The sequence below is a fragment of the Cucurbita pepo genome, chromosome LG11 (assembly GCF_002806865.2).
Source record: "Cucurbita pepo subsp. pepo cultivar mu-cu-16 chromosome LG11, ASM280686v2, whole genome shotgun sequence".
Lineage (NCBI taxonomy): Eukaryota > Viridiplantae > Streptophyta > Magnoliopsida > Cucurbitales > Cucurbitaceae > Cucurbita > Cucurbita pepo.
In genome coordinates, this window is record NC_036648.1 from 7,430,866 (window position 1) to 7,452,017 (window position 21,152).

The window sequence follows — 21,152 nt, forward strand, 5'->3', positions numbered from 1 at the left end:
TTTTTTTTAAATCTCATCCTGGTCAGCTATTCACCTACTCAAGGTACTAAAATTCTGCAGATTTTATAGCCACCTGATATTGTAGGATCAAAAGGCTATCATTCCATAAGACTATTTGCTTTTAGTCTATCATATTTGAGTAACGTCGGGGCGTGAGAGGTCTCGAATGATAGAGACTAATTGATACGAAGTTGGTTAATGGTATTCAAACTTATGACATTTTAGTTAATGATTTGGAGACCGAGATTGTTATGTTTGGTAGTTGAACGATCACTTAACCCTCTACCATTGACTAACTTCACCATGGATCATCGTCGTCAGAATGTTAATGAGCGACTAGTAGCATCTAGTCTTACCGGTCAAACAAAGATATCAATGTTGGCATCATCATGTCCTTAATCCCTAAGGTGTATATGATTACTTCAATATTAGTCCAAGCCTTACCATGCAAATGGGAGTTCGAATTCCTTCGATCTTCCACATTCAAACATACGAAGCACACGAGGATAGAAGATGAGGACGAGTTATATAATCTTTCGTCTCTGACTCCATTTAGGTAATAAGAAAAAAACATCTATCAATTCCTTCTTCTAATCTCCGTTTAAACGAGAATTTCTCACAAAATATTCAAATTGCACGAGTTAAATGAAGATCTTTATAATAAACACACACGAATTTAGAGCTAAAATGAATTTCCGTACCATATATTTACTCAACTAAACAAATGAGAAACTATGAAATTGAATGGTGAATGCTGAAGTTAACTCACAATCACAATCTATTTTCCCCTAAAATTCACAGACAAAAAGACAATTTATTTAATTTCCACATTTATTTATTTATTTATTAAAAAAGAAATCAATACCAAACTCTCGTGATAGAAAAGAAACAGATCCAGACCGTAACAAGGAAGAAAGCAAGAACAAAAATAAGTTTAAATCAGATCTAGGACTTCAAAAAATTAAAATAAAAATTTAAAAAAAAAAAAAAAAAAAATTGTTGGCACCAAACGGTCTCCATCTCCATTTCTTCTTTGTGTTGAATTCTTGTTTGTACGTCCAATTTGTAGACTTACAGAGAAGAAGAAGAAGAAGAAATGGCTGCGATGGCGAGGGCGAGCTCCGGGCTGCAATATCCCGACCGGTTCTACGCTGCAGCCTCTTATGCCGGTTTTGATGGATCCCCGAAGTCGTCTTCAAAGGCCATCAGGTCCAGGTTCTCTGACGAGGCTGCTCTGTTGTTGTATGGCTTGTATCAGCAGGTACGACCACGGGTTCTTACACTTTTTACTTAGCGGTGTTTGGTCCTCTGTAGTTTGGTTGGGTTTGAGATAGGTGCATGTTTGGGGTGATTTCGGCTGCATTTTTGTGTTTCATTTCTGGAATGGCGGAGGCGTAGTTGTGCTGGTTGTTGGACTTGTTTAGCGACGGTCTTTTCATGTTTGATTTAGTATTTTGTTCGAATTGCGATGCCCATTCTGGTTATGAATCGAGGTTCAATTGCTCATCTCCAGATAGCTGGAATCTTCTTTAGAAAATTATTTCGGCATTACTGTTGAAATGTGAGCTTACAGATTTGCTGAATCACGGTGTTGGTTTGTAAGTTTAGATTGCCAATTCTCGAGCTATGGAATTTAGAGGTTCATGATTTAGTTGGATCTGAGGATACGGTTTAAATTTATGTTTGGGAAGATTGATTCCTGACATGCTTGATGCTTGTAGGATATAGATCGGGTTTAAGCTTACTTAATTCGCAAATTATGAGGAGCGATGAGTGTATGTCATGACCTGATTGTCTTACTGAATGGGTTTATTGCGTGTATCCCCACCAAGTTCAAACTTTATTTGAGCGAATCCTGAGTTATTGTAAGGATACCAGCCAACTCTTAACTATTCTTATTACAGGCTACAGTAGGGCGTTGTAATGTACCCGAACCCAGTAGTTGGCATGCAATCGAGAAAAGCAAGTGGAAGAGGTCTGTTTGCTTATTTCCTTCTCATGCTGTTTGCCTTAATATCTAAATCAACATGAAAAAACAACATACTGAATAGATGAGGCTTAGTATCGTTCCGATTGTTACCTACTCTGTCATCTTGGTACTTGCAATATAATGAAATTATCGCAAAAGAAGTTGGTTGTTTCTTGTTCCATTTCTGATATCTTATAGTAGAAAATGTCTGTAAGTGCTTGAAATTGAATCGTATGGTGGCTCTGGCTTATAGGAGGAAGCAATTTCTGGAGAGGGATAGTTATGGTATCAGATCAATGCTACTAATTAATGGGTAGTTGCTACGCTGAGTTCCTTGTGAGGGTCGTTAACCCTTTTAAAGGCAGAATGAAATACTGTCTCTTTAAAACTCATGTCAATACTTGAAGTTAGTCTGCAGTTCTCTTGGTGGTACGCCAGTGTACCACATGATCAGTAACAGTTTCTTTGTCAAAATTTTGTCTGCTTTTGGCATCAATGAATTGATGCTCGTAAGGATAATTTATTTTAAAATATTATTGTTCAATCTTTTTATTCTTAGTTAGTAAATTGATGCACTGTATATTTATGGTTATGGTTTGGTGGTGTAGTATTTGATGAGAGTCATTGCAACCAGATAGTTTTCATTATTGTTCATGCTTTACCTTCTTTGTAGATTGGTTGTGTTATGATGTATTCATTGTATTATAACCTCTTTTCTCATCCCGAGTCAGTGATTACTTTTGTGTCAACAGTTAACTAACCATCCTTTAGAAATTTGGATAGTCAGTGCAATTAGGTTGCGTGGAAGTTTATAACATGCTTTTTAATTAACTTGCATAATTGTGGGCTTTTCCACCATGTTGAGAGTTTCTGAGGAACTTATTTGGAATTCTGCAGCTGGAATGGGCTTGGAAATATGGCTCCTGTTGAAGCAATGCGCCTTTTTGTGAAAATATTGGAGGTCTGCTTGAATCATCCACCAAAAATTCAAGTTTGTTGTTGCAGTCTCGTTTTAATTAATTGATGATTGTTTGCGCTTGGTAGGAAGAAGAGCCAGGTTGGTATTCAAGAGTATCCGGCTTTGTACCAGAGCCAGAGCCGGTTTTAGATGTTCAAATTAATGTGAGTCTATGGAATCTCTATTACGAATTTTACCATTTAAGATTTTTTTTTATTATTATTTTTAAATTTTGATATATAGTACATAGAAGATATATTTGCATATTTTTCTAAGGTAATACTGAAGCCGGCGTGAAGAGGTGAAACATTTAAGATATATCTGCATATTGTAGTAGGTATACTCATTAACATTTTTAGAGAGAAGCTCAAATGTTCCTTACGTGAGTGAGTTAATTTTAACTTTGAACTTTCAATATTATCAATTTAAACTCTACACTTGAATTAGTGATGGATTGCTCCAACTGAGTAAGTGGTGCAATTAATATCTTCAAATTAATTAGGTTTACTTTTTCTCTTTTCCTTTCTTCGGAAGATTGGAGGCCAGTTATTTGCATAATTCTTGTAGTTAGATGAGATTGATTTTGCAGGTGTTGATTTTTCCTATTCTGTTTGATGCTTTTTAACTAAAGTAAAGTTAAGTGTAAATTGGTTAGCTTAAGGTTTGTTTTGGCCTCTTATGCTGGCTTGTATTTTTTGCATGTTCTGGTGTATTTTTTTCCTTTTTCTCAAAGAAAGCATTTTTTTTTTTTAAGTAATTAAATTCCATTCAACATGAAATAAAATAAAATATAAAAAATTTAAAATAAAAAGAAATTTATATGAATTCAAAATTAAAGTATAATAAACCTTTCATATTACCTTTCTTTCTCACTCGTTTTCCAGATAACAAAACTTATAGCTATGTTGGTTTTTAGAATGACCCAAAAGCTGAGCCCGTCAATGAAAATGGGAATTCAATCCCTGAGACCAAGACTATATCAACGGAAAATGGAAGTCTTCCTGAAACTCAGGATAAGGATGTTCTTGTGGAAGGTCTTGGCTCTATCGTTGTCTACGATCAGTGGATTTCACCCCCAGTATCTGGTCTGCGCCCGAAAGCACGATATGAGGTTTTGACTGTTCTTCTTTCAACTCATTAAGAATATGATCTTCTACCATGTCATTTTTTAAACAAAGAGTACTTACCTTTTCAGCATGGAGCAGCAGTTATTCAGGATAAGATGTATATTTTTGGAGGAAACCACAATGGTCGCTATCTCAACGATCTTCATGTAAGCAAAACATTTACATGCTTTTGTTGCATTTGTGCAATTTGTCATTTCAGAATTTGGGTCATTCTTTAACTCTAACTCTGACTTTGGTGCAATGTGTATTTCCCTGTTCTAGTTGCGGAATAGATGAGATATTAAAAAAAATTGATTTAAGAATGAAATTTTGTTGGAACTTTTCCATTAAAAGAAATATACATATATATAACTTACTTTTTTTTCTTCAGAATTTTTATTCCAAGACAAATTTTCTTCACTGGGTGGTGGAATCTATGATTTGTTTTCTGTCGACAGTCAATGTTAAAATTGATTATTTCTTGTCTGATGAAAAAATAGAACAGAAAACAGGAAGTCATGGGCAATTCAAGTGATGATATTAAGATTATTTTCTAATCTGCACCTGCACCCTCTTTGCAACAATTTGTTTATTTCTTTACGTAGGCCTTTTTTTTAAAACTCTTGCACTCACATGTAGGTTTTGGATCTGAGAAGCTGGGCATGGACAAAACCTGAGGCTAAGACCCAGTCACCGGAATCACCTCCTGAAAAGCTAACCCCCTGTGCTGGTCATTCTTTGGTCAGTACACAATTATTTATTTTTAATTTTACAGATGTTTTCTTGTAGATACGGTCATAATGCTCTTCCAGATAGGTCTACCTATCTCTGCCATATTCATACTGCAAAATGAAACACAGTATCTTTTTACTTGATGTTGATATCAACATTGCTATAACATCGAATTTCTGGAGTTAGTAATCAACCTTGTTTGACTGTAGATATCATGGGAGAACAAACTTTTATCAATAGCTGGTCATACAAAGGATCCCTCTGAAGCTATTCAGGGTACAAATTTAGTGCTTTCGCCATGTTATTTACCTCAAGTTTAGTGGATAAATTACTGGAATATACCTTCAGGATTGTGTTAAGTTATTTGCTGTTAAATTATATATTTTATGTTTCGCTCTACAAGGGAAGTCCTTAGCAAGAACTCCCACAAATATTTTATTTTCTCCCGATCTATTAGAGACGATCGTCATCTTATGGGAAAGCTATAAATTCTCTACCCTTCTCTCATTACAGNAAAATATTATTGTTCAATCTTTTTATTCTTAGTTAGTAAATTGATGCACTGTATATTTATGGTTATGGTTTGGTGGTGTAGTATTTGATGAGAGTCATTGCAACCAGATAGTTTTCATTATTGTTCATGCTTTACCTTCTTTGTAGATTGGTTGTGTTATGATGTATTCATTGTATTATAACCTCTTTTCTCATCCCGAGTCAGTGATTACTTTTGTGTCAACAGTTAACTAACCATCCTTTAGAAATTTGGATAGTCAGTGCAATTAGGTTGCGTGGAAGTTTATAACATGCTTTTTAATTAACTTGCATAATTGTGGGCTTTTCCACCATGTTGAGAGTTTCTGAGGAACTTATTTGGAATTCTGCAGCTGGAATGGGCTTGGAAATATGGCTCCTGTTGAAGCAATGCGCCTTTTTGTGAAAATATTGGAGGTCTGCTTGAATCATCCACCAAAAATTCAAGTTTGTTGTTGCAGTCTCGTTTTAATTAATTGATGATTGTTTGCGCTTGGTAGGAAGAAGAGCCAGGTTGGTATTCAAGAGTATCCGGCTTTGTACCAGAGCCAGAGCCGGTTTTAGATGTTCAAATTAATGTGAGTCTATGGAATCTCTATTACGAATTTTACCATTTAAGATTTTTTTTTATTATTATTTTTAAATTTTGATATATAGTACATAGAAGATATATTTGCATATTTTTCTAAGGTAATACTGAAGCCGGCGTGAAGAGGTGAAACATTTAAGATATATCTGCATATTGTAGTAGGTATACTCATTAACATTTTTAGAGAGAAGCTCAAATGTTCCTTACGTGAGTGAGTTAATTTTAACTTTGAACTTTCAATATTATCAATTTAAACTCTACACTTGAATTAGTGATGGATTGCTCCAACTGAGTAAGTGGTGCAATTAATATCTTCAAATTAATTAGGTTTACTTTTTCTCTTTTCCTTTCTTCGGAAGATTGGAGGCCAGTTATTTGCATAATTCTTGTAGTTAGATGAGATTGATTTTGCAGGTGTTGATTTTTCCTATTCTGTTTGATGCTTTTTAACTAAAGTAAAGTTAAGTGTAAATTGGTTAGCTTAAGGTTTGTTTTGGCCTCTTATGCTGGCTTGTATTTTTTGCATGTTCTGGTGTATTTTTTTCCTTTTTCTCAAAGAAAGCATTTTTTTTTTTTAAGTAATTAAATTCCATTCAACATGAAATAAAATAAAATATAAAAAATTTAAAATAAAAAGAAATTTATATGAATTCAAAATTAAAGTATAATAAACCTTTCATATTACCTTTCTTTCTCACTCGTTTTCCAGATAACAAAACTTATAGCTATGTTGGTTTTTAGAATGACCCAAAAGCTGAGCCCGTCAATGAAAATGGGAATTCAATCCCTGAGACCAAGACTATATCAACGGAAAATGGAAGTCTTCCTGAAACTCAGGATAAGGATGTTCTTGTGGAAGGTCTTGGCTCTATCGTTGTCTACGATCAGTGGATTTCACCCCCAGTATCTGGTCTGCGCCCGAAAGCACGATATGAGGTTTTGACTGTTCTTCTTTCAACTCATTAAGAATATGATCTTCTACCATGTCATTTTTTAAACAAAGAGTACTTACCTTTTCAGCATGGAGCAGCAGTTATTCAGGATAAGATGTATATTTTTGGAGGAAACCACAATGGTCGCTATCTCAACGATCTTCATGTAAGCAAAACATTTACATGCTTTTGTTGCATTTGTGCAATTTGTCATTTCAGAATTTGGGTCATTCTTTAACTCTAACTCTGACTTTGGTGCAATGTGTATTTCCCTGTTCTAGTTGCGGAATAGATGAGATATTAAAAAAAATTGATTTAAGAATGAAATTTTGTTGGAACTTTTCCATTAAAAGAAATATACATATATATAACTTACTTTTTTTTCTTCAGAATTTTTATTCCAAGACAAATTTTCTTCACTGGGTGGTGGAATCTATGATTTGTTTTCTGTCGACAGTCAATGTTAAAATTGATTATTTCTTGTCTGATGAAAAAATAGAACAGAAAACAGGAAGTCATGGGCAATTCAAGTGATGATATTAAGATTATTTTCTAATCTGCACCTGCACCCTCTTTGCAACAATTTGTTTATTTCTTTACGTAGGCCTTTTTTTTAAAACTCTTGCACTCACATGTAGGTTTTGGATCTGAGAAGCTGGGCATGGACAAAACCTGAGGCTAAGACCCAGTCACCGGAATCACCTCCTGAAAAGCTAACCCCCTGTGCTGGTCATTCTTTGGTCAGTACACAATTATTTATTTTTAATTTTACAGATGTTTTCTTGTAGATACGGTCATAATGCTCTTCCAGATAGGTCTACCTATCTCTGCCATATTCATACTGCAAAATGAAACACAGTATCTTTTTACTTGATGTTGATATCAACATTGCTATAACATCGAATTTCTGGAGTTAGTAATCAACCTTGTTTGACTGTAGATATCATGGGAGAACAAACTTTTATCAATAGCTGGTCATACAAAGGATCCCTCTGAAGCTATTCAGGGTACAAATTTAGTGCTTTCGCCATGTTATTTACCTCAAGTTTAGTGGATAAATTACTGGAATATACCTTCAGGATTGTGTTAAGTTATTTGCTGTTAAATTATATATTTTATGTTTCGCTCTACAAGGGAAGTCCTTAGCAAGAACTCCCACAAATATTTTATTTTCTCCCGATCTATTAGAGACGATCGTCATCTTATGGGAAAGCTATAAATTCTCTACCCTTCTCTCATTACAGTTAGGGTTTTTGATGTACAAACCTCCACTTGGTCTACCTTGAAGACTTACGGAAAACCACCGGTATGTCTCAGTGATCTTCTTTATTAAAAAAATTATATAAAGAAAATTATACTGAAGAACTGAATGTTGATACTTGTTCCTGTTGACGTAGAACTCATATCCACACGTACATTTATGCTGCTTTTCATCCGTCATTTAAGTTTCAAAGTTCAAAATCAGCTTTTGGATTTTGTCATTTTCTCGTAAGGGTGCAATAAAATTGATGGTCTTCTGCCATCAATGATTTTTATTTGGCATTGCTTTTGAGAATAGACTGCATTTATTNAAAAAAAAAAAAAAAAAAAAAAAAAAAAAAAAAGGAATAGACTATGCATGCTAAACTATGAAACCGTCTTAGGTTGCAATTTNCCATTTTTTTTTTTTTTTTTTATAGTAATTCATTGAAATCCCCTTGATATTTGGCGTCCTTTTATAGCTGTGTTCTTAAATTATATGGGATCCGTAAATTGTAGGTTTCCCGAGGTGGTCAGTCGGTGACTCTTGTTGGAACAAGCTTGGTTATATTTGGCGGGCAAGATGCAAAGAGAACTCTTCTGAATGACTTGCACATTCTTGACCTTGAAACCTTGACCTGGGATGAAATTGATGCAGTGTAAGATAATTGAAAATATTCCAGCGTACTCCTTTCTCCAAGGGAGATGTACTTTTCTTTCACGTTTACATTTTTATTGGGTGGGAACAAGTAACCATATATGATTGAATTTATTTATTTTTGTTTTGTACCCTAAAAGCTGAAAATACTTGGAGATTATGGAGGATTTTGGTATTTTTTGAATTTTGATTAGTTCCAACAGAATGAAGTATTCCTTCTGTTGGGGGCATCTGTTAATACAGTTTTTTTTTTCTTTTTTTGTAATTGTTGGCATAGTTTTATTCTTTTGGACTGGGGTCCCCTTCTTTAATTGAGCATGTGGTCTGTTTTGTTCTCGGGATTGTTTTTAAATTTTTTTTTTTATGCTCTTATATATCCATTCATCTATCTCATTTAAGGTCTGGTTAAACAGAAAGAAGTATTCCATTATATCTTTGGCTGACTTGTGATGACAATACTGCAGCGGGGCTCCTCCCTCTCCAAGGTCTGATCATGCTGCTGCGGTACATGCAGAACGCTATCTCCTCATCTTTGGTGGGGGTTCACATGCTACTTGCTTCAATGATCTGCATGTTCTTGATTTGCAAGCTGTGAGAATATCAATTTATACCAGTATCTATTGATGATATATGGTGAACATTATATGTATTGAATATTATATGGGTTGCTGATTGCATAGATGGAATGGTCAAGACCTACACAACAAGGTGATATACCAACTCCACGAGCTGGACATGCAGGTGTTACAGTTGGAGAGAATTGGTTCATTGTTGGTGGTGGTGACAACAAGAATGGTATGTACCTGTNTTTTTTTTTTTTTTTTTTTTTTTTTTTTTTTTTTTTTTTTTTTTTGCTATCTTACAGTTTCCAACAATCATCCTTGCCTTTTCCCATTGGATAATCTCCTTGCCTGAACAAATCTGGAAGCAATAGTAGCTAAAATGAAAACGGTGGATTTATTAAATGGGAATGTTTTCTTCATTGGATGTACAATTTACCAGATTAACAATGCCGCAAAACTGAATGAGGTAGGAGACATTAGTGTTTGAAGTAAATAATCTACCTAGCTTATATTTAGTACGTCCTAATTATTTAGATGTGATTAGTACGAGAATTTCCCTTTCTCCCCTAATAAGATACAAAAATTAATCAGCGGGAGTTCATTTTGCAAATTCCACCAAGAAAAATCATTTTTATATCTCTACATGGATGGTAGAAGTTCTTCGAGTATATGGTGTAAAGGGTTGTTTAATTACCTCCTAATTGTTAAGATGCAACCAATAGAAGATTTACTGCTTTCCATGAAATAGAGATGAAAAGTAACCACTGCTGAGTTCTATTACTAGAGTTTTCACGAAAATATAGGTGTGCCTGAATGGGGATGCATCCCACTAGTTAATTAACCATTTGGTGAGGGAAGAGGAGTAACTCTTAATTGAAGCCATAAAAATGTTTTGAAGTGATTTTTTCAAGGACCAAGTACGTGCTTTTCTTTCTTTGAGAATAGATCTCTTCCCTTGCAATCACATTGCAACGGATTTTCAAGATTCCAAACATCAAGGTAGCCTTTTTTTGAGGTGCTTCTTCAGATGTGCCCTTCTTCCCTTCTATTGTCGTGAAATTAAATTTCATTCAAGTAGGTTATAGCAGTATCTGAAGATCACAAGTCTCCATGATGTTGAATAAAGATTTTTGGATCTCTTATCAGTTATCACAAAAAGTCACCATATACTCCACTACTAAGTACTGATCGCATCCTCTTGATCTCCTGCAGGGGTCTCGGAAACTGTTGTGCTGAATATGTCTACGCTTGTTTGGTCAGTTGTAACATCTGTTCAAGGGCGTGTTCCTATTGCTAGTGAGGTGCCAATTCTTCTAACCAATTCACCACTCGCCCCATCATCACATTAACTAAGGATGTGCCTCAAACTTTTATCTTAAACCATGGAACTAATAAGTTCCCATATTTTCTCCTGGGAGAATGTCAATCAAGAATCTCAGTGTCAATACTGATATACTTTTCACTGCAGCCATTGAAGTTATTAAACGCCATCTGATCTCTTACAGGGAATTAGTTTGGTTGTAAGCTCCTATGGTGGTGAAGACATCCTCGTGGCATTTGGAGGATACAATGGACGTTATACCAATGAGGTGAATGGTAATATCTAGCGTTGCTTTGTCTGCTGACTTCCCCCTTCAACTCACCCAGAATCTTGCTTTTAGGTTAATGTTCTCAAACCAAGCAACAAATCAACACTGCAATCGAAGATGACAGAGACCTCTGTGCCGGACAGTGTTTCAGCTGTGCATAACATCACCAACAGGGATGTTGAATCCGAGTTTGAAGCGACACAAGAAGGAAAAATTAGGGAAATTGTTATGGACAACATGGAGTCGGAGAATTTGGTATGTCTCAATAAATGATGTTTTCAGCTTTTGGTTTCCCATTTTTAAGATCTGCTAGTTTAAAGTACTGATCTGTTATAACACTTGAAATTTTGCACCATGTATATCTCAGAATCTAAATATGAAAGAAGCTATTCCATTTTATTCCTGGTTAACTGTACCCAATGAGCTATTTTTACGGAATGAGAGACCACATCAGGGACAGTTAGAAAATTGCTAAGTAGTTGAGTAAAAGAAAATACTAATTTATATATATTGTTGGGTAATGAAGAAAAATAGAAACTCTCTCTCGTCTCCTGAAAATGTAATAATCTTGACATTTTTCTCATGATTATCCTTCGTATTACTTGGATCAAGAATCGCAATCTAATTTTAGGATGCTAGAAGTTACTAATGTTTTTAAACTTGAAACAGAAGAACAAAAGTGAGCAAACAAACGAACTCATTGCAACATTGAAGGCGGAGAAGGAAGAACTGGAATCATCTCTCAGCAAGGAGAAGATACACTCTTTACAACTAAAGCAAGAGTTTGCTGATGCGGAGAACCGTAATTCCGAGCTGTACAAGGTAATTTCTCTACCGAAAACTGATTATATTTTGAAGTGAAAAGGTGAACACTAGCAAAAAATGAACGCTGGGATAGCTCCAATAATGCTTCATTGCATTGAAAATACAGCCATTTATTTTGTATCAAGAACCAAAACTTTCATTGAGGAAAAAATATGGAAGAATACAATAGAAGTGGCATACAGAAAATACAACCCCAAAAAAAGAGCCAAATTGAAAATACAATCGTTAATCTCCTGAGTCTTTAGAGATGGTATGAAATTGAAGGGGACTCGGTAGAATCAGACTTTACTGAATGCTTGACCTCCTTGGTTATCTGCAGGAGCTGCAATCTGTACGTTCGCAACTTGCAGCTGAGCAGTCGAGATGTTTCAAACTTGAGGTTTGTATTCCCTAGTTCCCTTCATTGTACGCTAGTAGCTGAAGTCAGATGTAGAGGTGCTGGTCAATATTGAGAAAACCAATCTAAACTCATTGCATCTACTCGGTTCAGTTAGATTGAGCAACACTAGTTGAACCGTTCAGTTCCATAAAATTAAAAATAAAAAGTAATAGGTACATTTTTTTTTAAAAAAAATGAAATTGTTGGATCTGGTCAACGTTGACAGTCGTGTTGCATACACGAACCAACCTGCATACACACTTAGTCAATACATAATACTTGACAGTCGTGTTGCTTTCATATTTTGGTCATCTGCTCATTTTTCGACTACCCATCAGGTCAACGTTGTGGAGTTACGACAGAAGCTCCAAACAATGGAAACATTACAGAAGGAACTCGACCTTCTACAGCGACAAAAGGCAGCTTCTGAGGAGGCCTTGAGGGCAAAACAGAAGCAGGGCTCAGGTGGTGTGTGGGGTTGGCTGGCTGGATCCCCTCCTCCAGAAGAAGCCTGATTTCTCAAGCCCCCCACATTGGTTAGTGACCATTAGCTTACAATTGTTACAATTTTCCTTCAATTACAGTTGATCCCCACCTTCACATAGTAATTCTTCTTCAACTGATAATAAGATTGTTAGTTTTTTTCTTCGTCTTTTGTTCCTTCCATTAGGGAACCCAAATGAATGTGTTATAATATAAACGTCTGAGATCTCAGTGCTGTGTATTTCTTTTACTGCCAAATTTTCAAAGGTTTTGTATTTGAGGTGAACAAACATAANAAAAAAAAAAAAAAAAAAAAAAAAACAAGAATATGGGCTGTGTAAGTAGGAAATATAAAATATCTGTTCTAGTTCTATCANTGTTGCATACACGAACCAACCTGCATACACACTTAGTCAATACATAATACTTGACAGTCGTGTTGCTTTCATATTTTGGTCATCTGCTCATTTTTCGACTACCCATCAGGTCAACGTTGTGGAGTTACGACAGAAGCTCCAAACAATGGAAACATTACAGAAGGAACTCGACCTTCTACAGCGACAAAAGGCAGCTTCTGAGGAGGCCTTGAGGGCAAAACAGAAGCAGGGCTCAGGTGGTGTGTGGGGTTGGCTGGCTGGATCCCCTCCTCCAGAAGAAGCCTGATTTCTCAAGCCCCCCACATTGGTTAGTGACCATTAGCTTACAATTGTTACAATTTTCCTTCAATTACAGTTGATCCCCACCTTCACATAGTAATTCTTCTTCAACTGATAATAAGATTGTTAGTTTTTTTCTTCGTCTTTTGTTCCTTCCATTAGGGAACCCAAATGAATGTGTTATAATATAAACGTCTGAGATCTCAGTGCTGTGTATTTCTTTTACTGCCAAATTTTCAAAGGTTTTGTATTTGAGGTGAACAAACATAATATATATATATATATATATATATATATATATATATATAGCTATAATGATAATGAGGCATACACATTTTCATTGTTTCTCTCTTGAGAATGATTCTATGTTAAGCGGATTGAACGAGTGTTCCTTCACAACTGTTATTTTAGGATCAAATTTGGATGGCTTGTGAAAATAATGTTATTATAAATTTGATACCAATATTTGCAGGGCTATTGTTTTAAGAGGAATAGCAACTTTTCTAACATATATATATATCTNAGTTCTATCATTAATTACGAGTTTATGAGTTTTGAATCCAAGAGAAATTTTCGAGAATGCTTGCTACCTGAAATTTTTTGTCTTTCTTAAAAATATTAAGTACTCGGTTGAAAAACTTATGAACTAACTTCAAATGCCTGATCATGCATATTAACAAGTAAAAAAGATCAATTAAACTCGGTACTAAGTAAACATCCATCTTCAATATAGCTTTTCAATCTCGTTAAATTGTGCATACTTATAATTTAATCTTAAACTTTAATCAACTTTGTCAATTTTATCCTCCAAATCTGGAACTATTTTCATGCGTAATTATTAATAAAAAAATATACTATTAAAATTGGTTGATTTTTAAATATTTCTTCAATTACCCATCTAGTACATTAATACGACTTAATTTTGTTGAGATTAATGTAATGATTTTTTTTTTTTTACACAGTGAATATTGAATATGGGTAGAAATTGCAACATGTGTTCGTATTTTGGATTTAATTTAATAAATTTCATCGGTAATTTTTTATTTTTGATCCAATATATCATACAAAAATATTGTTCTTTTTTAAATTACATTATAAGTTAAAACAAAAATTAATTTGATTTTGGAGAAAATATTGTTTTCAATAATCTCTAAAATTATATCAATAAATTTTGGAGAAATTAAAAAAGGGCAACAAAATTCAGAAATAATTAAATTTAATTTTTTTATTTAATATAACAAATGCAATAAAATATAAATGGAAGTGCATGAGCTAAGTTTATGATTGACACGTCTACCTTATATGACGTGGCATCGCTTGAACTATAAAAGTGCTCGGGATCTCGTCGTCTTCTCAAAATAAAAGCGTCATAAATTTTTCAGTCTTTCTATCCGTCCAAACACGAACTCTTTCTAGGGTTTTAGATTTGCTCGAAGCCAGGCACTTTCTCAGCTTCTTCAGGAATGTTCATCTCCGTTTCATCCCATTTCTCACTGCAATTATGCTAATCTCCTTCTTCTTCCACGTCCTGGATGTTTTTTCTGTAGGGTTTAGGATATGATTTCGTCTCGGCTCGTGTAATATCGGTGATGAACAAGGATTTTGAATTCGAGGAGAAACCGGATGGTCTCGAGGAGTCACCAGCGGAGGTCAGAGTTCTCGAGCAGGTCGCTGACAGTTCGAATCACGACGACAAGGCTTCTGATTCGGGAGTTGTTAACGAAGCTAGGGTTTCTTTGATGGAGCTAGATCCCGGAGCTGCGGGGAGTGAGTTTGATGGGAAGGTGTTGGGGAATGGTAGATCTGCGGAGTTTAGGGGTTTCCCGTCCGAGGAGGTGAGGTTTTTGGTCAGTTCGGATAGCGAAGGGGGAGGCGCAGGTATGGATATGAAGTTCTCGAACTCCCTTGTTGATGTTAAAATTTCTGAAGCTGATAGATTTGATGGTTCGGTTGGTCATTTGGATGCAATGAACGATCAAAAGGTTGATTCGTCTCAGTACAAGTCTTTAATGTCTGAGTTTGATGATTATGTTGCGAATGAGAGTAGTGGTGCAATGGTTGCTGCGGCAACTACGAGGGCGATGAGCTATGGGTTTGAGGCGGGGGATCTGGTGTGGGGAAAGGTCAAGTCTCATCCATGGTGGCCTGGGCACATTTTTAACGAAGCTTTGGTTTCTCCTTCTGTGCGACGCACCAGGAGGGAGGGATATGTTTTGGTTGCATTTTTTGGTGATAGCAGTTATGGATGGTTTGACCCAGCTGAGCTAATACCATTCGAGCCTAATTATTATGAGAAATCTAGGCAGACAACTTCTAGGACCTTTCTAAAGGCTGTGGAAGAGGCAGTTGATGAGGCGAGTCGGAGACGAGGTCTAGGTCTGGCCTGCAAATGTAGGAATCGTTACAATTTTAGGCAGACAAATGTTGAGGGATACTTTGCCGTTGATGTTCCAGATTTTGAGGCAGGAGGTGTTTACTCTTGGAATCAGATCAAGAGGTCGAGAGATAGTTTTAAACCCGGCGAAACTCTATCATTTATCAAGCAACTGGCATTGACTCCACGAGGTGGTGATCATAGAAGCATTAACTTTTTGCACAACAAGGCTACAGTCTTTTGTTATCGAAGGGCGGTCTATGAAGAGTTTGATGAGACGTATGCTCAGGCATTTGGTGTGTCATCTGGGCCTGGACGTCCCCCTCGCAGTTCTGTAGCTTCATTGGATCAGCATAGACGAACAGCTCGAGGTACTTAGTTACCGGGTTCATAGGTTCTTAGTTGTTTTCAATGCCTCAAATCACCTTCCCCTGTCATTGCAAGTCCAACCCTCCCCTCCCAACAACAGAAATAAATAGGTTTCAGCTTGACTTGGTTTCATAGTGGATTGGAAGAAATTATGTTACTTTTTTCAGGCATGTGGAGATTAATGGAATTCTGTGCTTATCATGGTTTCTTGATTTATATTCCCGCTATTGTCTGTTCTAGTATTTGAAAAGGAATCTGTGCGCATGCAATTATGCATGGGAATGACACTCACTCTATAGATCTTGGATGCTCCGAACACCCAAAGAACTGTTGAGAATGACCGCTGGAAGCGTGGTTCTGCACTTCTGTAAATTGTGTACTCAGATTGTAACTTTCATTTATTTATTAATAGATGAGGAGCATTTTATAACTCACCGCCATCACTGTATGCAATGTTTCATTTAAACTCTTGATGCATGCCATGTATTTGACATTTCTTCCTTAATCTACTGGACAATGTTAACCAGCTTCAGTAATTGATCAAACTGGTCCACTCAATGTTCCTATATTTGGGTACTTCCAGTTCTTTTTGGCATTATACCAACGTGTTGAACTTCATTCCAAAAGTAAAAGTTTACTAGAATGAATTTTCTCCCCTTCCCTTCCTTTCTGTGGATCATTGGAAAAACAATGTCAGACAGATTTTGTGGCCATTTAGCATTTGTATGGTGCTTAATTCTGGACTTTTTATCATCAACATCTGCTCTGTATGTGAATTATAGCAGGGATCTCTTTAACATTTGTTTCCTAACTAACTAAGTTGTACATATATCTGAATTGTGTTCTGTTTCAATTGGGCGATGCCATGAATCTTTGGATATAGATTTGGCAATAACTTTATGCTGCGACTTTATGGTCATTTGAATGAAGAATTAACTTGTATTAACTTTCTCTACTTAATTTTGAAGTCCATCTTCTCCAGTTCAATCAGACCCTTCTCTTCTTTGACCTGTATTAATTATCTATGAACTAGGAAGTGTTTTTTAAGTGTTTCATCTTTTTTTGGTTCTAATGGATTTACTTTTAACAGCTCCTTTGAGTGGGCCTCTAGTGATTGCAGAAGCCTTGGGTGGTGGGAAGAGTGCAATAAAGCCTATGAAGTTAAAGGACCAATCTAAGAAAGACAGGTATCTTCTCAAACGCCGAGATGAACCACCAAGTAACTTCAAGGACTTTGGGGCTAATCAGGAGCCGCCAACTTCTACCCTTCCCTTATCTCTTGTTGCAGAATCCGCTGACACTGTGGGTGCTGGAGATTACGTTCTCTTGAAGAGGACTCCAACTACCCCTGTCAAGCCTCATGGACTGACAAAAAGTGAACACGCTGGGTTTGTAGGTACCGATATTGACACTTTTAATTTGAGTTTACCTAGCAATGAAACTGAGGCCAAACAGATGGCTGTGGGCACCAATGTTGTTAGCCAAGGACATTCTATGATCGTTGAGGCATCTTCTGATAAGGAAGTTATTCGTCTTGAGGAACCGAAAGAGACAACGGTACCTAGCGAAGTTCTCAATTCTAGGAGCGATGCCTCCTCGGATATGGCAAATGAGAGGGACTTTCCTAGATTGTTGGTGGGTGGTGATCCTCTTTGTGACCAAGCTGATGTTTCAGGTGAAGTTAGATATGCAGGGATGGAAAATATATCGATATCGACATCTTCTGAAGTTCCTCGACAACCTGAGCTTAGTAATTCATTGAACCTTGAAGGCGACCGTGCATTGGATAAGAATTTAGACAGCCGTGTTGACCTTGAACCTTCAACAGCTGGTGCAAAGTTTTCTGATGGAGGTGGTTCAGTTGGAGGAGTTGTGAAACCGAAAGTTCTAAAACGGCCAGCAGACGACATGAGCTCCTCTGCCACTCTGTTCATGGGGGAGAAAAGGAAAAAGAAGAAGAAGCTAGCCATTGGTGCAGAAATGGGTTCTCAGTTGGCCTCAAAGAAGGTTGGGAGCTTCGTTGGAAAAGTTGCAGAAAAATCAGATCAGGTTGGCGTAGCGTTTGGGCGAGGGACCGATGAATATGACGTGCCCCAACTGTTGAATGATTTACAAGCCTTTGCTCTTGATCCTTTCTATGGGGTTGAAAGGAACTGCTATGTGATTGTTCAGAAGTTCTTCCTGCGATTTCGGTCAGTTGTTTATCAGAAAAGTTTGGTTTCGTCACCACCATCCGAGGCTGAATCCACCGAACTTCGCGCAGCTAAATCTCCAAATGCTACCCTTGGAATCGATAGTTTGAGCAAAAATGTTAGAGAATCGTCGTCCTCAAACTCGGTTAAACTCTTACGCAGACATGACGATCCCACAAAAGCTGGGCGGAAACGGGTCCCATCGGATCGACTAGAGGAAATTGCATCAAAGAAATCAAAGAAAATGGGTGATTTGAAATCGTTGGCATCAGAGAGAAAAGCTACCCAGAAACGTGAATCTGTAGTATTGAAGACAGTCAAGCGAGATTCTGTGAAGAAGTTGGAGCCTTCGTCAGTGAGAAAAGTTGATCCAACCATGCTTGTTATGAAGTTTCCTCCCGAAACATCACTTCCATCTGCTAACGAGCTAAAGGCGAGGCTTGGTCGGTTCGGGCCTATTGACCAGTCGGGGCTCCGTATCTTCTGGAAAACATCAACATGCCGCGTCGTTTTCCTTTACAAACCAGACGCTCAAGCAGCATACAAGTATGCAATGGGAAACAAATCCTTATTTGGGAATGTCAACGTGAAGTACCAACTTAGAGAGGTTGGGGCTCCTGCAACTGAAGCACCCGAATCCGAGAAGGGCAGTGCAGCAGATGACAATCCTACCGAAGCCCTTAGGATGAAGGATCCATCGGTCTTACCAGTACGAGCACCGACTCCAGTAATACATCAACCATCCCTTCCACAGCTCCCAGCAGTCCAGCTGAAATCATGCCTAAAGAAGTCGTCAGGTGATGAATCTGGTGTATCACCGAGTGTCGGCCCGGGAGGCAGCAGCAGCAGCAGCAGCAAAGGAACGACGCGAGTGAAATTCATGTTGGGCGGGGATGAAAGTAATAGAAACAACAACATCAATGATAATTTTGCAGATGGTGGAACATCTTCTGTTGCAATGGATGATATTAATAGTAACTTCTTTCAAAAGGTCGTTTCTACACCTCCACTCCTAATTCCTCCCCAATTCACAAATCCCCCTACCACTACAAACATTATGCACTCGGAATTGCCACAACCTAGAAATACACTCAGCCACCACCACCACCACCACCACCGCACACCCACCATGACACCACCGCCGCCCACTGACATTTCCCAGCAGCTGCTGAGCCTTTTAAAAAGGTGCAGCGATGTGGTCACCAACGTGAGTGGCTTGTTAGGCTACACGCCATACCACCCTCTATGATGAGAAAAGAAAAAAAAAAAGAAAAAAGAGAGATCTGCACAACGTTTGTCAAAAATTCACACAACCCCATGGCTAATACTCTTCTATACCAAAACTGGGAAATAAAAGGAGAAAACAGGTGTGGTTTTCGGTTTCGATTGAAGCTCGATCGAGTGAGGTTGAGGCCGAATGCATAACTTCGTCCAAATTGAATCGGAATGGGGTGTGTTTGTTAAGCTCTATGAGAATGGAAGAGGAGAGGAGGAGGGTGGAGGGCGAGGTTTGGGATTGGATGGGCTTCAACTGTTGAAAGATGGATGGGATTTGATGATGTTTGCGATGGCTTACACAATGTACTGATAGAGATATTCATACTGTATTGCTCATTGCTTAATTGCATCTTTCTTTTCTTTTTTCTTACCTTCAAAATTTCTCAATTGTACATTGTTGATTGAGGATTCATTGGTCCGCAAATCCCCAATTACTCTGATTAAAGATTGACTGCTCTNTTTTTTTTTTTTTTTTTTTTTTTTTTTTTTTTTTTTTTTTTTTTTTTTTTTTTTTTTTTTTTTTTTTTTTTTTTGTGGAATCAATTTCTTGAAATAAAAAATAGGTCATTCTTTTGGTCTATATCAAATTTGAATACAATGAGTGTGATATGCTTTTTCCCTTGGAAAAAGTTAAATGTAAAAATTTTATGTTAATTTTCAGTTTAATCTCTTTTATAGAAAAATTAATTATTTATTGTATTTTTAGGATAATTTAAATGATTAAAATCATTGTTTTATCTACAAGAACTACTAATAAATAAAAGTTAATTATTTAATTGAGTTGAGAAATAGAAAATTTAATTTAGATTGGATAAATGGATAATCTTCCAAATATGGAGTAAAACCGAAAGAAAAAGGAAAAAAAAATCTATTTAAATCTTTTTTTTTCTTCAATGTTGTATGATGTAGAAACATTTTTTTTAATACAGTTAAAATAAATACTTAAAAGCTCGATGGTATTTAAAATAGAGAAAATAAAATAAAATTTTCAATAAATTAGGTCAAGAAAACATTCCGTTCATTCCAAACGCATTTGAGTCGGATCAATAATAAGTTTATTGGGTTAGTTCAAAAGGTCTATCCAAACATGTCGATCCATAGACTAGTCTTATCTCTAAAATGATTATATATATTATTAAACGAATGAATGAATTAATCCAATGAATGAATGATGACTAAACTAAGAACAAATAAAATTAAAATTTTATTAGAGATTATTATAATAAAAGAAAAATAAAATTATTTTGGTAGTGATAAAAATAAGTAAAATTGGGTGTATCTAGTGAATTCTAGACTTTTGGAGTTATTACGCCCATTTCATCCTTCAAACTTCCACGTCATGTCTCACGCACGCTCTCCACGCGCTTTGGACGCCACTTTCATAGCGGTTTTAAACAAAAATGATTTATTCTATTATTTTAATATATAATTTAACTCTTTTCATACTTTTTTTTAATATTTAAATTTAATGTTTTTTTTTACTAATTAATTTCAAAAATATCTATTTAAATTTTCAATTATTATTAGCACGTTTCTCCGTGGTATGATATTACTACAATGATTATATTCCTTGATTATAAACTCACGGTCATTCTCTAAATTTACTACAATGATTATATTCCTGATTATAAATTCACGGTCATTCTCTAAATTAGCTCACCTCCCAGTGACATGACTAAGTTAAGGTTTTATACATGAATATTACTCTCCACAATGGTATGATTTTATGA

At 36.2% G+C, this 21,152-nt stretch overlaps 2 protein-coding genes across 4 annotated transcripts; both read left to right on the forward strand.

Annotated features, from left to right (window-relative positions):
• Positions 1-968: 968 nt before the first annotated feature.
• Positions 969-12,803, forward strand: LOC111804720 (acyl-CoA-binding domain-containing protein 4-like). 3 transcript variants are annotated; one of them, XM_023689484.1, is made up of 18 exons: positions 969-1,261; positions 1,905-1,975; positions 2,867-2,930; positions 3,014-3,091; positions 3,844-4,038; positions 4,123-4,200; positions 4,673-4,774; positions 4,975-5,041; positions 8,062-8,123; positions 8,576-8,715; positions 9,179-9,305; positions 9,395-9,509; positions 10,490-10,578; positions 10,783-10,866; positions 10,939-11,121; positions 11,539-11,688; positions 12,011-12,070; positions 12,409-12,803. In XM_023689484.1, exons 1-18 carry the CDS (start codon positions 1,097-1,099, stop codon positions 12,583-12,585), a joined length of 2,007 nt encoding a protein of 668 aa, XP_023545252.1. In that variant the 5' UTR covers positions 969-1,096; the 3' UTR covers positions 12,586-12,803. The 3 variants fall into 3 exon arrangements, with proteins under 3 accessions (XP_023545252.1, XP_023545251.1, XP_023545253.1); XM_023689483.1 differs by having other exon boundaries at positions 970-1,261; positions 11,536-11,688; XM_023689485.1 differs by lacking the exons at positions 969-1,261; positions 1,905-1,975; positions 2,867-2,930; ... (3 more) ...; positions 4,673-4,774; positions 4,975-5,041 and adding exons at positions 5,652-5,713; positions 5,797-5,874; positions 6,627-6,821; ... (1 more) ...; positions 7,456-7,557; positions 7,758-7,824 and having other exon boundaries at positions 11,536-11,688.
• Positions 12,804-14,576: 1,773 nt separating this feature from the next.
• Positions 14,577-19,487, forward strand: LOC111804703. The gene is made up of 2 exons (XM_023689460.1): positions 14,577-15,954; positions 17,043-19,487. The coding sequence occupies exons 1-2, from the start codon at positions 14,799-14,801 to the stop codon at positions 19,391-19,393; spliced, it is 3,507 nt and encodes a 1,168-aa protein (XP_023545228.1). The 5' UTR covers positions 14,577-14,798; the 3' UTR covers positions 19,394-19,487.
• Positions 19,488-21,152: the final 1,665 nt, after the last annotated feature.

Bases quoted from the DNA above. Each gene is read 5' to 3' on its own strand.
- LOC111804703 (XM_023689460.1), top strand. From the start codon at position 14,799: ATGAACAAGGATTTTGAATTCGAGGAGAAACCGGATGGTCTCGAGGAG. The intron at 15,955-17,042 runs GTACTTAGTTAC...TACTTTTAACAG, and splicing joins GCATAGACGAACAGCTCGAG to CTCCTTTGAGTGGGCCTCTA.
- LOC111804720 (XM_023689483.1), top strand. From the start codon at position 1,097: ATGGCTGCGATGGCGAGGGCGAGCTCCGGGCTGCAATATCCCGACCGG. The intron at 9,510-10,489 runs GTATGTACCTGT...GATCTCCTGCAG, and splicing joins TGGTGGTGACAACAAGAATG to GGGTCTCGGAAACTGTTGTG. The intron at 11,689-12,010 runs GTAATTTCTCTA...GGTTATCTGCAG, and splicing joins GTAATTCCGAGCTGTACAAG to GAGCTGCAATCTGTACGTTC.